Here is a 17,146-nt window from a genome sequence, read left to right as displayed (position 1 = left end):
CGGCCTTTCTAGTGCGTTCCCTCGGCTCAACACCCAATAGCTGCTCCCGCAAAAGCCTTCTTGCATAACCTCCCATCCATCCATACTTGCCGCTCGACCAAGCCACACGCAAATCTTAAATACACCTCATTTCCTCCTGCAAATCATACGTCTATCCTTGCATTGTAGACAAGCAGAAACTACACCTTCAGACGAAAAGCTCATCCCAACCCCGCGGCTATTTGCCCTTGTCTAGCTGCATGTGGGGTTAGCCGGCGCGCAAGTCAAGCTTGTGATAGAACAACCACGTACACACACACACACACATACCCTCACTATGGACACAACTGGTGCAGCGCCGCCCAAGGCTGAGAAGCAACATGTCGAGACAAAAACGGTAGAGACTCCGGTCGCCTCCACAAGCGCCGCGACGTCGGCGGCCGTTGGCGACGTCCCGGACCCGGATGAGGATGACCTAGATGACTTGGACGGTAAGCTCACGGCTCACAAGCTTCCCTCCTCTGAGGAAGAACCGCGCTAAAGCCTGGTGTACAGACATGTTGGATGAATTTTCTACTGTAAAGCTGGACTCACCAAGTCATACGCTGGCGACCCCTGCAGCCGCTCCTGCTGCTCTTGCTGCCACCGCCGCTGTTACTGCGCCTGAGGCCGGCGCAAAGGCTGGGGGCGCCGTCAACCCCGAGGATATGACAGAAGAAGACTTTGCCCAACAGCTCCAGGCCGGTATGGCGAACTTGCTCGGCGAGCTCGAGAAGTCGGTACGAGTCACCCATCACCAGCACCCTCCCGCCTAGGACACAGACTTGCTAATACACCCCGCCACCACCACAGCCAGAAGTGCAGGCCGAGTTTGAAAGCATGTTCAAGGGTATGGCCGCCGCCACGGAAGGCGGCGCTGCGCCCGGGGCTGGAACGGCCCCGGCCAGCGACACCCCGGCCAGCGACACTCTGGCCGGCGACGAGTCCTTCCAGGACACGATCCGACGTACCATGGAGCGCATGCAGAACTCGGGTGAGCAGGCCACGGCGGCCGCGGCCTCGGGCAGCTCCGACGACTTCATGTCGGAGCTGCTGAAGCAAATGGCGGGCGGCGCGGGCGGGCCTGGCGGCGAGGACAGCGAGGAGGCGTTTTCTAAGATGCTCATGGGCATGATGGAGCAGCTGACCAACAAGGAAATTCTCTACGAGCCCATGAAGGAGCTTCACGACAAGTTCCCTGCCTGGCTAGCCACGCATAGCGATAAGACACCAGCCGATGAGCTCAAGCGCTACCAGGACCAGCACGCGCTCGTCGACGAGATTGTTGCCCGCTTCGAGGCAAGCACTTACTCGGATTCGAATGCCGCCGACAGGGAGTACATTGTGGAGCGCATGCAGAAGGTGAGCGCGCATGCACATGATGCATGGCAGTCGTGCTTGATGAACAATGTGCTGACTGGTGACGATAGATGCAGGAGCTGGGCTCACCGCCCTCGGATTTGGTTGGAGACCTCGACACGGCACAAGAAGCCTTTGCTGGCGCCGATGAGCAATGCAACCCACAGTAGTAGAGAAACGAAGAAAATGAAAAGTTGTATACACACGACCAATGGGTCTCTCGAAAGCTTGCCTTAAGCATGTCGTGTCCTATATACACATACGTACAGGTTCCGGGGATAAGAGATATAATTCCAGCCAAAGAAACGGCCCTGCCGTGGCTTCCAAAACGCCATAACCATGTGTCAAAAAACGCCCAAGAGATCGAAGAAGTAAGTAGCCAGATATCCAGAACGCCGCCATATGTCCACCTAAGTATGTAATTAATACAGTTTATCTTCATTCCATGTCCATCTGATCTGCCGAATCTGTAGGTTGATGCGTCTGCATAGCCTGGTCGATATCCTTTGCCGAGAGCAACTCTTCAAAAATATCGTCGTACTCGTCGTCGGACAAGGACGGCGATATCGGGCGTGTCGCTGGCGAGAGTGGTTGCTGCTGCTGCTGATACGACGCAAACATGGCCTCAAGCTCGGCATCCTCGGCGTACTCGTCGACCATGTCATCATCACCACCGTCCATATCCGCGTCCTGCGCGTCCTCTTTCAGCCGCAGCAACTCGGGTTGGAAACTCGAGGCGTCTTCTATATCCGCCTCGGAGAGCTCCGGCGCGTCGTGTGACAGGCGATCCATGTCGGCGATCCAGTTCGATTTCAGAAACTAGTTGCCTCTCTCGTCAGCAACCAAATACACCAATCGGCACAAAAAGGGGCAGGAAAATAACGCACCTGTCCTTCAATGTCCCGTCTCTGCCACGCCTTGTCCTCAGCCTTGTCGCGCACGCTGCGGAGATAGGTGGCGCGCCGCTGCTGCTGCGCGTCCTCGCGGCGGCGCAGGACCGGGTTGGGGCGCGTCGCGCGCGCGGCGTACTTGAACCTGGGCGGCTGGATGGGCGAGGACTGCGTCTGGCGCAGCGAAAAGGCGTCGGCGCGCTCGTCTTGCGTGCCGAGGGGCGAGGAGGCGCGCAGCGGCGAGGACGAGAGCGGGGACGAGACGGCTGGCCGGTGGTGGTCCCAGTTGGCCGTAAAGATGGGCGCGGGGGCAAAGGATAGCATGTTCTCTGCCACGGTGCGGTCCTTGGCTTTTCTTTTGTACATATACAGAGTAGGTAATTGGCGAGATGAAGCGCGCAGGAGGAAGAGGAAAGGAGGGATGTAGAGGGCGATGAATTGAAGGCGGGGGAGTCTGTTAAATTGGAAGCTGGCGTGGCTTTGGTGTTTAATGGGCTTTTGGCGCCAGGACGCGTTGGGTGGTCGCGCCGTCACGTGTAAAGAGGTAAATATAGGCGGCGGGTACTAGGTGTTATCGGCTTATTCTATCCCCTGCCTCTGCAAATTCTCAAGTAAGGGATAAATCGCCAATTTAATTATCGAAGGGGATTATATAGACTAATTCCTGACAGATAAAGTAGCAAGCGTTGTGGTAGATCGAAATTTGTTCGGCACAGTTTTTAGCCTACTACACCTGTCAAAGCCGACGGAGACGGGGCTACAGCTTCGGCGAATCACGGCGCTGACACTACCAAAAAAATTGTTGAGTGGTCGCAACACTCAATCAATGCCTGTACTCTTTTTGCGTTCTGCAGGCGCAATTACCCATTGTTCTCCTTCCGCTCATGAGGCATTGAGTCCTTCATTGACATTTGCAGTTACGTCTTCTTGAACTAAACCCCTGTCTAGGATAGGATGATAGCGTCAATCCCCAACGTCCTCCCGTAACCATCACGATTTAACAACCCACCTCCGGCTCGCGCCCCAAGAATACAGGGAACACGCAATACACGACAGACCCAGAGGTCACAATGAGTACCTCTTCGCTCTCCGTCTTTGCCAGGCGGCTTGGTTCCCGGCCATGGACCTGCACGACCTGCAAGAGCCAGCTCCCTCAGCCGATGGTGGCACGATTCGGTGGCGCCACCAGACGCTTCGCCTCGACGACGGGCAAAAACGGCTCGTCGCACCAGCAGCCGCGCCGGCCGCGCCGAGCGCTCTTGTTCGCGTCGACGAGTGCGGCTGTGGGTGGCGTCACGGCTCTCGCCTTCATCGACGACATCAAAGGCGTGTACGAGGCTGCGGAGCGCAGCGGTCGCGTCGTCGCCGGGCTGGCCATTTGCATCAACGAGTATGCCGGAATACCTAGGGCTCCCACGAGGCGGTGATGGACTAACAGTGATGCTAGTTACCGCACGACGCTCAACCAAAGAGCGCTGATTGAAAACGACGACGAAAAGGGCGCCCTTCTCAAGGCGTGCCACAAACGATGCGCCGAGCGCACTTTGAAGGTGCTCGAGAAGAATGGTGGCATCTTTATCAAGCTCGGCCAGCACCTCGTACGCCTCTCCTAGATCCCACGTCGCCACTTGCACGAGTTACTCACCTCCTTCGCAGAGCGCCATGAACTACCTCTTACCCTCCGAGTGGACGACGACGTTTATCCCGCTCCAGGACAAGTGCCCCGTCTCCTCGTTCGAGTCGATTGAAGCCATGTACAAAAAGGACACGGGTGAGGACCTGATGGACTACTTCTCCTCCTTTTCGCGCGAGCCCATCGGCGCCGCCTCGCTCGCGCAGGTGCACCTGGCCACGATTCGCGCCTCTGGGCAGCAGGTGGCCGTCAAGGTGCAGCACCCGGAGCTGCAGGCGTGGGCGCCGCTGGACCTGGCGCTGACGCGGTACACCTTTTCGACGCTCAAGCGCTTCTTCCCCGAGTACGACCTCGAGTGGCTGTCGTCGGAGATGGAGGTGTCGCTGCCCAAGGAGCTGGACTTTCAAGAAGAGGCCGTCAACGCCCGCTCCATGCGCGACCACTTTGCCGCCATCCCGCAGCTCCCGCTCATCATCCCCGACGTCGTCTGGGCCCGCCGCCGCATTATCGTCATGGCCTGCGAGGCCGGCCACCGCCCGGACGACCTCGCGTACCTCGACGCCAACGGCATCGACCGCGACGAGGTCGCGGCCACGCTTGCGCGCATCTTCAACGAGATGATATTTGGCGACGGCGCCCCGCTGCACTGCGACCCACACGGCGGCAACCTCGCCATTCGCAAAAACGACTCGTTTCGCGGCTTCGGCAGCAGGCCCAACTTTGACATCATCCTCTACGACCACGGCCTGTACCGCGAGATCCCGCTGTCTCTGCGCCGCTCGTACGCCAAGATGTGGTTGGCCGTCATGGATGGCGACATGGACCGCATGCGGCACTACGCGCACGAGGTCGCCGGCATCACCGACAAGGACTTCCCTCTCTTCGCGTCCGCCATCACCGGCCGCGACTACAGTGTCATCTCGACACAAGGGTCCATTCTGCGCGCGCGCAGCGGGGACGAGGAAGCGGCCATGTCCACCTCCCTGCAGGAGGGCCTCATCGTCGACCTCGTGCAGCTGCTGAGCCGCGTGCCGCGCATCATCCTCCTCATCCTCAAGACCAACGACCTCACCCGCAGCCTCGACGAGAACCTGCACACGCGCCAGGGGCCGATCCGCAGCTTCCTGATCCTCGCCCGCTACTGCACGCGCACCGTGTTCTACGAGCAGCTGGACAAGATCCGCGAGCGCGGCGGCTCGTTCCTCTGGCCGGCCAACGCGGTCCGCGTCGTCGCGGCGTGGGCGTCGCTCATGCGCGTCGAGATTAGGCTCGAGGTATTCGAGCTCTGGCTGAGCATCAAGCGCATGCTGGGGCTGAAGAGGAGCGTGGACGGGCTGTGATGGTACTCGGAGGGGTTGTTTCGGATAGAATAGAGCTGTACATAGACATAGACGCTGAAAAGTTTCAATGGCGGGTGTTGTGCGCACAATGTGCCGCTGGCAGGTAATGCAATAGAATATACATAATTTGACTACCCTGTATCTCTAGGGCAACCTACCAAGGGCCTTGGAGTGCGAATTGAGTGAGGCCTGGTGACGGAAATGCCAATGTCCCCCCCCCCCCGTGGGTCATTCTCGCTGCTTATCATGCCCATCGGAGACTTGCTAGTGGTATGCAGGTGTTATCCGGTGTGACTGTCCCATCGCGAGTTGGGCCTTTCGTGGGCTTCACATCAGGGCAAACACCAACCAGCCAAATCCACAAAAGGCCTGCTGGCAAAGGAGCCAGCGAAGAAAAATGGGCAAGACCCAGTGAGGAAAAATGAAAGGACGAGGAGGTAAAGCCCAGCAAAAGTTTATCGTCTTAACACGACAAGCGGAAAAAAAGAGGAATGCATTGGAGAGCGAGGGCAAAAGGAAAAAAACAAGGTCACGCCCGGGCTCGAACCGGGGACCTTCTCGGTGTTAACGAGGTGCCATAACCAGCTAGACCACGCGACCCTTGTTGTTGAAAAAAGGTGGCTTATTTGAAAAGATGAGCTTACTACAGGATTGTAATTTTGGACTGCCCACTTTAGTGTAGCTGAACAACTCACGGTGGCAGACTGCCTGTTCCTCGATTCAAAGCTTGCTTGAGGCATGTCGTACAAGCCGAACTTTGCAGTTCGACTTTCTCAAATATGTAAATTTGGACAAGTTGGTTGATATTGCCAAATCCAACATTTCCACCCACGCAAACTCCGCGTCGTTGCGGCACTGGTCTGGCTACTCGTTGTCGTTGCGCTAGAGTCGACAAGACGAAATATGGACAAGTAGTGCGCGGCGCTACTACAGTTTTTTGGTAACCTTTGTCATTCATGATTTTCCTATTTCATGTTTCATGGAGCTAAAGCAAACACAAAACAATTTCGGATAGCTTGAAGCCGCTGGGCTGACTAGGTGGTAGTGATTGCACAGCCCCGAGATGTTAGCGTACACAAAGACGGGTTGAAAAAAACAGCCCTGCTAAGACGGGTGGCAGTCTATTTTTGGATTTTGCCAGCACCGCCCAACAGCCAGCGCTTCTGCAATGCGACTCTTGATTAGTACTGCATGCGCGCATGCGCAAATAGCTTGGGCTTGATATGGGCAGGGCAAATTTAGCGGTTGATTTCAGCGTTTATGGTTTAATTTCATTTAATTTTGGGCATTTCTGTGTCCTTTCTGCCCTCGTCCCATACCTGTCATGTAAATGACTACTACTAGAGGTACCTATGTACACTACTTCTTTTCTGAGCCTGCTGAATTTGTACAACAGTATACAGCTCCAGCCTCAGCACAAGGCTCGCTCAATACACATTTACAAGGTACGACAATAAGCTATCAAATCAAAATCTCACCGGGGGAGCGGATCTACATACATAGTCACTATAAGCACTATAAACATGACAGGCCGCATAAAAGGTTGGGCAAAGCCTCATAATGAAAAGAGCCTGGCCGCCCCTCACCCCCACAGGGCCAACTGGCGTCTATTTTGAGAGCCTCACACCGGCTTGACATCTACACACGCACGAGCCCTGATGATGAGACTCCCCAATCACCCTTGATTCCTCACTACGGGGGCAAGGCTAGCTCGTATTTTTGTTTCTTTGTTTCCCACTCGGCCTGATTGGTCCTTGTGTCCACTGCACGACGCTGACTATAGTCTACGGACCTGCTTACACAGATCCACAGCCGAAGCCATCCCAACCTGACTGGCACCAGTTCATGACAGCCACGCGGGTGTATAGCTTCCGGAGGCTTCTTACACAACGCTTGCTAGGCTGTGCATGTAAGGCAGTTGCTCGAAATTAGAATCCAGATCGCCATGGAGTGCCCGGAGCAAGCTCGTTCCCGGCCGAGCTTGACTACAGAGCCGCGTATATAGTCGAGACTTGCGCTGCCATCCAATCCTCGAAACAAAATGTTTCATCATTCATAAACAAGATCTAAATTCCTACCCAAGACTTACCCATACTCGCAAAACAAGTCATTCCAAGGCAAACCTCCCCCCCCCCCCGGATCACGATGCACTTCACCGCCGCGTCCACTCTCCTCCTCGCCGGCGCCGCCCTGGCCGCCCCCAGCCGCACGGCGCGAGCCATTGACATTGACGCCGTGATCCCGGCCGTCGTGCCCGTCAACACGCGCGGCGGCAACGCCGAGCTCATCACCAAGCTCGTGACGGCGCCGACGACGCTCGACCGGGCCAAGCTGCTCGACCAGGCGGGCGACTGGGTGTTTGACTTTAAAGACGTCAACGCCGCGGGCCGCTCCGAGGCCAAGGGCCAGGGCGGGCTCTCGATGGCGGCGACGGCCAAGACGTTTCCGGCCCTCATCGGCCACGGCGCGTCCATGACGGTCGGCTTCCTCGGCCCGTGCGGCATGAACACGGCGCACGTGCACCCGCGCGCCACGGAGCTCAACATCATCGTGCAGGGCCGGCTCGTCACCAACTTTGTGCTGGAAAACGGCGCCACGCCCGTCGCCAACACGATGAAGACGTTTCAGATGACCGTCTTCCCGCAGGGCGCCATCCACCAAGAGTTCAACCCGGACTGCACCGACGCCGTCTTCGTCGCCGCCTTTCCCCACACGGACGCCGGGACGAGCCAGATTGCGCAGAACTTCTTGAGCTTGCGGCCCGATGTCGTCGGCGCCACCCTGGGCGGCGTGCAGACGCTCAACGGCAAGGACATTGAGACGTTTCGCCACGCCATCCCGGATAATATCGCCCTGGGCATCGACGCGTGCCTCAACAAGTGCGGCATTCAGCGTAACGCTAAGCGTGACCTGAGTGAGCTTTTCGACTGATGGCGTTCGGAGTCATTGGGTATCTGTTTACTTTCTTTGGAGTATGCTGAAACATGGTTGGTTATGGGAATGCATGGATTAGCCGGTTATTTAGACTTTACTTAGGAGTTTGTGGATTAATACCAGTTGTGCTTTTTCCTCGAATCATTTAGACTTTAGTTAGGAGTTGGATTGATACCAGTTGTGCTTTTTCCGCGAATCAATGCTGTAGTTCTGAAAGGACGTGAGTCACCGAACCGTTGCGCAAGGACCGAGTTTGCGCATCAGCAACAACAAGAACGACAACGAGGTTAATAATAATTCAACGACAACTAAACAAGACGAAAAAGGAAAATACGAATGCGGAAACAGGACGGAGAGGGAATTAAGACGAACAGCGAAGCAAGACGAATAGAGGTGGCCCCTAGTTATGGTCCTGCAATTCGCAGCTGCCTTGATCGACCTGCGCATCCAGAGGCCACTCTCGCATCAGAAGTGCCCAATATCCGTTTCCGTCACCCTGAATATGTCCTGATTTCTCTCGCCGCGCCTGATGGCCTCCACAAAGAGACGGCGTCGTGATGACTCCCAAGAGAGGGCGGTCACAGAGAAGGACGTCGCAACGACATCCATAGTATCCTTTAAATTAGAGAAGAATATAATGAACATGAGCTGGTTCCCCTCTCTCGCAAACGAGGATGATAAAATAATCATGGCCTTATTCGACTATGATTTGGAGCAGTTGGGGTTAGATGCTCTATAACCGGATATTTACAGGCGTTTATGTGTACGTGGCTGCACATATGTAAGGTAGGCTCTACTGCTGCTGGCGATGGCGCTACCAGGGGGACAAAATAAACGGCCGGTCAGCAATATATTATCATTCTCATTAGTCTTGATAATTTCTTACTTTATATGCGGCATTAGCAGAGGTACTAGATAGGTTATTTAGCCTAATTAGTGTATAAGAATTATTATTATTATTATTACTTTATATGCGAAGTTTTCTCGTGTCAATTTTTTCCCTTGTGCCGGATTTCGGAAACCAAGGGTGGACCGTACTGCTCGTCGCACTATCTCGATACAGACTCAGTCGCGTCACGTCAAACAACACCTCGCTGGCGAGACACTTCGAGTCCCCCGCCGCACCTCTGCCGTGACCGAATCGAACATGAAAAGCTCCCCAAGATGTACACATGCCTCTATCCTCATCCCAACCCTCTCGCACACGCTGACCGTTTCCACAGGATTGACCCTGCGATCCGCCTCCGCCGCGCCATCCACGCCAGCGACGCGCCGCTCGTGACGCGCATCCTCCGCTCGCACCCGCATCTCGTGCACAACCCGGACACGTCTGCGCGCGGGCAGTCGAACGCGAACCTGCACCTGGCGGCGTCGCTCGGGGACCGGGCGACGTGCGCGGCGCTGCTCGCGGCCGGGCACGAGTCGCCGGCGCCGGCGCTCAACGACCAGCACCAGACGGCGCTGATGCTCGCGGCGGCGGCCGGCCACAGCGAGGTGGTGCACCTGCTGTGCGAGCACGACGCGCGCGCCGTGCTGCGCCGCGACGCCCGCGGCCGCGACGCCATCATGGACGCCTGCGCCGGCGGCCACGACACCGTCCTCCAGCTGCTCCTCACCTACAGCCCCGGCGGCCCGGCCGACGCCGTCCAGCGCGCCGACGCCGACGGCAACACTGCCCTGCACTTTGCCAGCGCCAGCGGCAGCCTGCTCTGCCTGCGCACCCTGCTCGCCGCCGGCGCCGACGTCGACCGCCGCAACCTCTGGAACTGGACCCCCGCCGCGTACAGCGCCACCGTCCAGGCAGAGGTCTACCTCAAGGGCCTCGTCTCCGAGGCCACAAGACGACACAAGACGGGCCCCGAGAAGCAGCAGATGCACACGTCGCCGCGCAAGACGGGGCTCGGGCTCGGCATGGTGAGGGTGGTGCCGGATAACAGCGACGATGACGAGTGAGAGCGACTTGTGAAGCGCCCGGTATGTGGCCGCAGCGAGATTTGACTTACTGGAGTGTTGTGTCTTTGTTTATTTAGCACAAAGCATATATTAGCGTTGACTTCTGCATCGGTTCGGAGCAAATTTTCATTTCTTTTTCGGTAGATGAGCTACCTAGCTAAAGAGCAATCGTTATTTTTATCTCGACCCAAACACGCCATACGCGGGCAATAAATCCAAACAAGCAGCAATCTTTTCCTTCCAAGACGCAAAACACCATTCATGAACACATGTTGCAACCAAGTCAAAGACATAATTTCGCCGTATAACCTTCCAACAGCTCTCCTTGCAAACAAACAACGCCCCTCCTTTCCGCCCTAATCCTTGCAAAACCACAGACACACAATCGGCTTCTCATGCGGGTTGCCCGTCCTCGTCATGTCCCAGCCCACCTCCTTGAGCGTCTTCTTGAGCATGTCCTTGTCGTCGCCGCTGATGGCGAGGCCCTTGTACCACTTGCCGCTGCCGCTGCCAATGACCTCAAAGACCCTGTTCTTCTTGGCGACGGGGTTGGTGCAGCCGAAGCCCTTGAGCAGGTCGGCCATGGTGGTGGTGCACGGGATGTGCGTCGCCTTGAAGGGGATCTGGGCCGTGGGCGGCAGCTGCCAGGGCGGGGTGCTCGTCTTGAAGATGTGCGCCTTGGTGTGCTCGGCGGGGAAGAAGTAGTTGTAGCCGGGCTCGCAGCCGACGCCGCCGGAGCTGTTGGTCATTTGCGCGGCGGGCATGGTCGGGTCGATGACGGGGTACGGCTGCGGCTGCCGCGGGAGCATGTTGCCCGCGCCGTTGGGCTGGTACGAAAACGTCTGCTGCGTCTGGAAGCCGCCCGGGTGCATCGGATGCTGCGCCATGGGCGGCGGCGCCATGGGCATGCCACCGCCGGGAGGCTGTGGGTAGTAGCTCGGCGCCGCTGCCATGTATCCTCCGCCGTAAGCCGCCATGCCTGGGTAGCCAGCAAATTGGGGAGCCATACCGAAACTATAGCCTGGGCCGCCCATGTGCGGGATGTAGGCCTGGCCTTGGGCCGGCATGGGCCCGCCGCCCTGCGGCGCAAAGGGGGGGCGGCCGCCGCCGTGGTTGTCGCGGCCCGTGACGGGGTTCCAGCCGCCAGACATGTTGGACTTGGGTGCGGAAACGCGACGGGGATGGGACGGGAGTCAGTTGGGCTGCCAGGTGTTGACCCAGCGACGCTCTTGCGGGTTGAACGACGTGTACCAGTGGCCGGAGCTGGAGGGGCAGCTGACGGGAGCGAGAGGGTGGTTGGGGGCGAGGGTGTTGAAGGGGTCAGCGGCTCGGTTCGAGGTTAAATAGCTCTGGTGATGGGGATTGGTGTGATGGAGCGCGTGACTCGGGTGGCGGACGTGGTCTTGGTACTGGGTGTGCGGTTGGTGTACGTGGTATGCTGGAGCGTGATGCTCGACGTGGTACTGTGCGACGGATATGGGATCCTGCGAGCGGTGTGCGAAATGGTGATTGTGCTCGTTGCGTGGATAGAGGGCGATTTCTGTGCCTCATGTCAGTGATGATTCCTTACACTACTCTGCACTAGAGAAGCACGTACCTTGGTTCTCAGCGGATGTGGAAGAGGTGGCGTAGTTGTCTTGTGTGTGGTCCTGATGAAAGTACGGGAACTGCTGGTGGTATTCCGCTTGCGTAAGACTATGAATGTCTGCACTCTGTGTGTTAGCACCCACCACAAGAGTATTGAATAACAAAAGGAAAAACAAGACGACGGACCTTGGTTCGCAGCAACGTTGCGACGGTGCCTGGGCACAATCTTGTAGAGAAGCACGCGTCGGCTCCAGACGGGTCGACCGCGGTCGTTGTAAAACGCGGCCGTGACGCGGGACACGAAGCACAGCGGGATGTCGCGCCCCGTGACGATGCGCAGGCACGAGACGAGACGGAACGTGCGCGCGGACAGCGGCAAGACACCCGGTGCAAAGGATCTGGTCTGGACGAGGATGTGGTCTCGGACCGGCATCAAGAAGCAGACGACAACCTGGGGGGGGGGCTTTTGTAGCGCGAGGGGCAGCAGCGAAGCAGAGACAAAAGACACAAGCAGCGTACGGATTCTAGCACGGAGATTGGGAAAAAAAAGTGCAACGAACTCGAGGGGGGGCAAAGATGTTGGGTTCCGCAAGAGGTTCTGTGGCGGGCGAGGATGCCGCTTTTTATAGTTGTGTGCGGTTTGATCGTGTGATTCAGTCATGGTGGTTTTTCTGACCGAGTATTGGGGCGGGTGATGGAGACTTGGGGGACGGGTTGATTCAGAGTCCTGGGCCGTGTTGATGAGGGCGGCAATGATAGGCCGAGGCGGAAGCCGGCGGTAGGCAGCCGAGCCGGCGTGTGTGACGGGACGGGCTACTCAGGCGGTCAACGGTTGGCTGTGACTCAATGCTGCTGCGGAGATGGTTTGAAGGACTAGATGAGTAGCGCGGAGTAGATGGAGATTTAATTCAACTTGTGATTCGACTTGCGAGGCTGGTCTGGTGTTGAGACGGACATGTGCCTGATAATTTTGCTCCCGAGTCCCGAGTGTGTCGAGAGGCGGATGACACTCGTTCATAAATCCGCCTGGTTCTGGTTTCTGCAAAAAAAAAAAAAAACACTACCACAATGTTCTCCCACAATTTACTACTCTAATTATATTTTGACAAAAGCCTCCGTTGACCGAGGGATTTGGAACTTTGTACAGCCAAGCAGCCAAGGTTGGAGTATTACGGGTTGTGGGAAAGCGAGATATTGATAAAGGTATCGTTTTCATTCTCAGAGTATATATAAGTACGATCCTGCGCGGTCAATATAAACATGATTCATTTTCCAAAAGAATGTATCCAGTAACAAAGCAACGAGTAAAACACAAGCGCGAAAAATCACATCAACCTAGTATGAGCGTTTCTCATCGTCCGAGCTCGTCAAAGGTCCCGTAATCGGGCCTTGATGGCTCGTCTGCTCCACGGTTTCAAAGTGATACAGTGGAGGCTTCGTGGCGTTCTTCTGGAAGAGCACATAACGCTTGAAAAACCAGGGCAGAACAATCTTGACCTGGTAGCCCGCAAACTCGCGGACAGGGACGGCAAAGATCCAGTCCAGCTCCTCGAGCGAGCGCTGCATGGTCTCGGGGACAAAGAGGAAGATGAGGACAAAGGCGACGACGTTGAAGCCGGCATAGACGCCAAAGGCGCCGACGGGCTTGGCCTCGTGCAGCAAAAACGGAAACGAGGTGCCGAGGACGGCGGCCCAGAAGAGACAGGTGGCGACGGCGAAGCCCATGCCCGTCTCGCGGTGCGACAGCGGGTACACCTCGGCGCTGTAGGTGAACGGGACCGGCCCCTCGCCCGGCGAGTAAAAGGCGGCAAAGAGGAAGACGAAGAGGCAGACGAGCCCGGTGCGGAGGTCGCCCATGTCCTTGTCGATGAGGGTGCAGAGGCCGGCGGCGAGCAGGGTCCAGAACATCTGGGGAAAGGTAAAGAGCAGCAGGCTGCGGCGGCCAAACGTGTCAATGGTCCAGAAGGCGGGAAAGGCAAAGAGCCAGTTGACGAGGCCGAAGCCAAAGGAGCCAATCATGGCCTTGAACTCGGGGAGGCCTGATTCCTTGAAGATGGAGGTGGAGTAGAAGGCAATGATGTTGATGCCGCACATTTGCTGGGCCAGCATCGTGACAATAGCAGCGAGGTTGGCGCGGCGCACGCGGGGGATGGTGAAGAGCTGGGCGAAGCGGCTGACGAGGTTGGACCTGCTGACGATGCGCTCCTCGAGCTCGAGCTGGGTGCCAATGTAGAAGACGTCGCGGGCGACCTGGATCTCGTGGTGGCGCAGGACCGACATGGCCTTCCAGGCGTCGGCGAAGCGGCCCTTCTTCATGTACCAGCGCGGCGACTCGGGGCACAGGTAGATGCCGACGAGCAGCGGGACGGCGGGGATAAAGGGCGCGCCGAGCATGAGGCGCCAGTTGATGTCGGGCACGTGGAAGACGGCGAGGTTGAAGGCGGTGCCGAGCATGATGCCAAACGCCGTCCACATCTGCCACGACATGACGAGCGCCCCGCGGATCGACGCCGGCGCGTTCTCGGCCGCGTAGATGGGCACCGTCGACGCCTTGGCGCCCATCCCGATGCCCATCAGCAGCCGGCAGGCGAGCTGCTGCTGCCACGTGTGGCAAAACGCCGACCCGATGACGGGCCAGATGCAAAAGTGCGCCGAGAACCAGATGGTGCCGCGGCGGCCAAAGTAGTTGTTGAGGGGGTCTGAGAGCCAGCAGCCGATGAACCTGACAGTTTTGCCAAGTTAGTTTCGTAGCAAACGTACGGGAGAGAGAGAGAGAGAGAAAGAGAACGTACGCGCTGCCAATATAAGGAGCGGCGTTGATGAGGCCGACGAGGATCTGCTCGCGCGCGCTGTCGCCGCCGATGCCGTAGTAGCGCGGGAAGAAGATGGTGGCGCCGTTGGCGCCCGTCTGGTCCCAGCCCTGGACGGCCGCGCCGACGGAGCACATGGCAATGGTCCAGAAGAGGCGCGCGGGCATCGCCCACTTGTTGGTGGCCTCGCGGTCCAGCACGGCGAGCTCGTCGGCCGTCAGCGCCTCGTCGCCGTCGACGAGCCGGATGCCGGCCGGGTCCTGCGCGACGAGCGCGCCCTTGCGCAGCATGGGCAGGTGCTCGGCGAGACCGCGCGCGCGCGCAAAGTCGTCGACCTGCCGCATGAGCACGTCGCGCGGGATGCCCTCGAGCGGGTTGCGCAGGCGCGCCTCGAGCGTCCGCTCCACGACGACCTCTTCGGCGTGGGTGGTGCCTTTTTCGGCGTAGAGGTCCGCGGCGGCGGCCTTGTTGATGTCGTGGGACATGGTGGGAATTTATTTAGAGGACAAACTTTTTCCTATTTAGTATAAGAATAAAGTTGATGTTGGAGGTCTGGGCTGCGGGAAAGAGATGGGGTGAAGCGGCCCTTGGTAACCAAGCAGGGGTCACTTGGGATTGTCTGGGACAGAAAGGAAGGAAGGGGCGACGATGGAGAGAATGGGGGAATGCTGGGGGTATTAAAGGAAGAAATGGGAAGTGAGACGGTAAAGTATAACCAGCGCGATTTTCCCCATGGCCCGGTCTAAGTAGGACAATGGGGGTGTGTCTGATGATGGCGACATGGTTGCGGACAAGCGAGGCGCGCCAAGGCTAGCCTTGCCGGACCCAGAACAAGGTGACTACTAAGTTAGTGATCCACGCTTATGGACCAAGGCGAGAAACATGAAGAACCCCAGTCAGTTCGGGTGCCCGTTGCGGCCCATACATGCCAGCGGGCGAACGAAGACGGAGCGGCTTACATGGAGGTTGTGCAAGCAGCTTCGTGGGGAAAGGCGCCCTGAACTAACGGAGCTCTGCTTCCCACTTGAAGCCATCAAGAAAATAGGGTTTACTAGCGCCCGCCGGGACGTATTTCTGCATCGAGGTGCAAAGAGAGGTGCCCGCGTGACCGACTGTTGGTTTCCAGGAAGATGGTTCTGTAGCTCTATTGCGGGATTTAGTCATTCGAGAACAAGAGGCTTTACAAAAAAAGAGGTTCTGTAACTACCTACTTCTAGCATACCCTCGATGAATAGAAAAGCGGCATGGAAAGATGGGAGGAATGTGCTGTGGTGTGCAAGACACACACACACACACACACAAGCCTCCATCGATCAACTAGCACAACCCACGAAGCGATGGCTCGTCTAGTGGCCCCAACAAATGCGACGCTACGTCGTGTCGTGCCCCGTCATCTTTCATTGTTTCTCTCGTTTCTCTCCCCCAGGTGGACATGGACGGTGCTGCTCACATGGAGTGCCAAGGTGAAGCCAACGCCACAACCATGATGGTCCTTTGCCAGATGCGTTTGTTGTATGACACTTGAAGCAAATGGTATTGTCTTGGCTGGCAGCCTTTTTTGCTAAACCGGCCCGAATGGTTACCTAGTAACATACTCCCTCTCTGGCCTGGAGGGCGACTCAGACTAAGAGGTTGATGCGGTAGTTACTTGCGCGCTATCAGATGCGGCCTGTACAATGCGTGGGTCGTGTTAAATTGCCAAGTCGCTCTGCAATTAGCACTGGTCTGCGGCCCCCAATCATGCATCGCCACCATCATGACATCATTCCAGACAAGTCCTCCTAGAACAAGACCACAAGACATAATCCCATCTGTCTCAATCGCAAGCATTTTTTCGCCCACCATCCATCCCATCCTCGCCCTTTTCTGCCTCCAATTCTCAGCTCCAACGACGCCCCGGATCCCTCACGACGAGCTCTGAACTTCCTCTCCTGGTCCAATCTTGGCCCCAGCCTCGCCTCCCGCCACCATCTCGACGCCGGCTTGCAGCGGGCTCCACCGTAGACAGTGTGGCGTTCCGTGTGGCGTTTGCGGCTCCATTCCAGGCAGCAGAATTCCCGGCTCGATGAATGGATGAAAAGAAGGGCTTGGGGGGGCCGCCTATTCGCCAAGATGTGGCTTGGTGTGTGGGGGTTGAACCTTTCTTCTTCCCCAAAACACGAAAAAAAAAGCAACATGGCGTTTGGGTTCGGCCAGTTGTTTCTACGGTGTACAACATTTCAATTGACCAAGATGCGCCTTTTACGCTTTGACGATGACCGCTTATGACCACCTCTGGTTGTGGTGCTTCGCTGCTCGCGGCTTTTTGCCTGGTTTCTACTACGAGCAGCCGACCTCTTGAACTCGAGCTCCAACCTAACAGCCCAACATCCAGATCCAGCCCACGAGCACAATTGGTTTCCTACTTTAAAACCTGCAAAGTTTTCAGACTCTAGTCTCAAGACGGACTGCTTTCATCAAAGTCATCAACGCACGACTCATGAATACAGAATAACCCCAGCTCTTCAACCCCGCCGTTCCCCACGGGAACAAGGAGAATCATTCCCGTCATTCGCTCGTTATCCTGCTGCCTGGTGAAATGTGGTTCAATGGCCCTCTCCAAGGCCGCCAAGCCAAGCCCCT

The 17,146-nt window shown here is 57.2% G+C and overlaps 7 protein-coding genes across 7 annotated transcripts; 4 read left to right on the top strand and 3 right to left on the bottom strand.

The window, feature by feature from the left end:
• Window positions 1–316: 316 nt before the first annotated feature.
• CCM_00507 (peroxin) lies at window positions 317–1,547 on the top strand (the record flags this gene model as incomplete). Its single annotated transcript, XM_006665667.1, has 4 exons — window positions 317–470; window positions 535–758; window positions 832–1,380; window positions 1,449–1,547. The coding sequence occupies 4 exons, from the start codon at window positions 317–319 to the stop codon at window positions 1,545–1,547; spliced, it is 1,026 nt and encodes a 341-aa protein (XP_006665730.1).
• Window positions 1,548–1,815: 268 nt separating this feature from the next.
• On the bottom strand, window positions 1,816–2,591 carry CCM_00506 (uncharacterized protein; the record flags this gene model as incomplete). Its single annotated transcript, XM_006665666.1, has 2 exons — window positions 1,816–2,196; window positions 2,265–2,591. 2 exons carry the CDS (start codon window positions 2,589–2,591, stop codon window positions 1,816–1,818), a joined length of 708 nt encoding a protein of 235 aa, XP_006665729.1.
• A 746-nt stretch (window positions 2,592–3,337) lies between these two features.
• Window positions 3,338–5,240, top strand: CCM_00505 (ubiquinone biosynthesis protein; the record flags this gene model as incomplete). The annotated part of the gene is made up of 3 exons (XM_006665665.1): window positions 3,338–3,657; window positions 3,715–3,865; window positions 3,924–5,240. The coding sequence occupies 3 exons, from the start codon at window positions 3,338–3,340 to the stop codon at window positions 5,238–5,240; spliced, it is 1,788 nt and encodes a 595-aa protein (XP_006665728.1).
• Window positions 5,241–7,385: 2,145 nt separating this feature from the next.
• On the top strand, window positions 7,386–8,171 carry CCM_00504 (spherulin-1B precursor; the record flags this gene model as incomplete). Its single annotated transcript, XM_006665664.1, has 1 exon — window positions 7,386–8,171. One exon carries the CDS (start codon window positions 7,386–7,388, stop codon window positions 8,169–8,171), a length of 786 nt encoding a protein of 261 aa, XP_006665727.1.
• A 1,167-nt stretch (window positions 8,172–9,338) lies between these two features.
• CCM_00503 (ankyrin repeat domain protein, putative) lies at window positions 9,339–10,127 on the top strand (the record flags this gene model as incomplete). The annotated part of the gene is made up of 1 exon (XM_006665663.1): window positions 9,339–10,127. One exon carries the CDS (start codon window positions 9,339–9,341, stop codon window positions 10,125–10,127), a length of 789 nt encoding a protein of 262 aa, XP_006665726.1.
• A 356-nt stretch (window positions 10,128–10,483) lies between these two features.
• On the bottom strand, window positions 10,484–12,732 carry CCM_00502 (uncharacterized protein; the record flags this gene model as incomplete). Its single annotated transcript, XM_006665662.1, has 6 exons — window positions 10,484–11,284; window positions 11,345–11,454; window positions 11,725–11,832; window positions 11,901–12,165; window positions 12,391–12,527; window positions 12,558–12,732. 6 exons carry the CDS (start codon window positions 12,730–12,732, stop codon window positions 10,484–10,486), a joined length of 1,596 nt encoding a protein of 531 aa, XP_006665725.1.
• A 317-nt stretch (window positions 12,733–13,049) lies between these two features.
• On the bottom strand, window positions 13,050–15,009 carry CCM_00501 (galactose-proton symport, putative; the record flags this gene model as incomplete). Its single annotated transcript, XM_006665661.1, has 2 exons — window positions 13,050–14,413; window positions 14,475–15,009. 2 exons carry the CDS (start codon window positions 15,007–15,009, stop codon window positions 13,050–13,052), a joined length of 1,899 nt encoding a protein of 632 aa, XP_006665724.1.
• Between the last annotated feature and the right edge of the window lie 2,137 nt (window positions 15,010–17,146).

This window comes from Cordyceps militaris, assembly GCF_000225605.1.
Source record: "Cordyceps militaris CM01 unplaced genomic scaffold CCM_S00001, whole genome shotgun sequence".
NCBI classification, from domain to species: domain Eukaryota; kingdom Fungi; phylum Ascomycota; class Sordariomycetes; order Hypocreales; family Cordycipitaceae; genus Cordyceps; species Cordyceps militaris.
The sequence above is the reverse complement of the archived record's forward strand: the minus strand, read 5'-3'. Positions and strand labels throughout refer to the sequence as shown.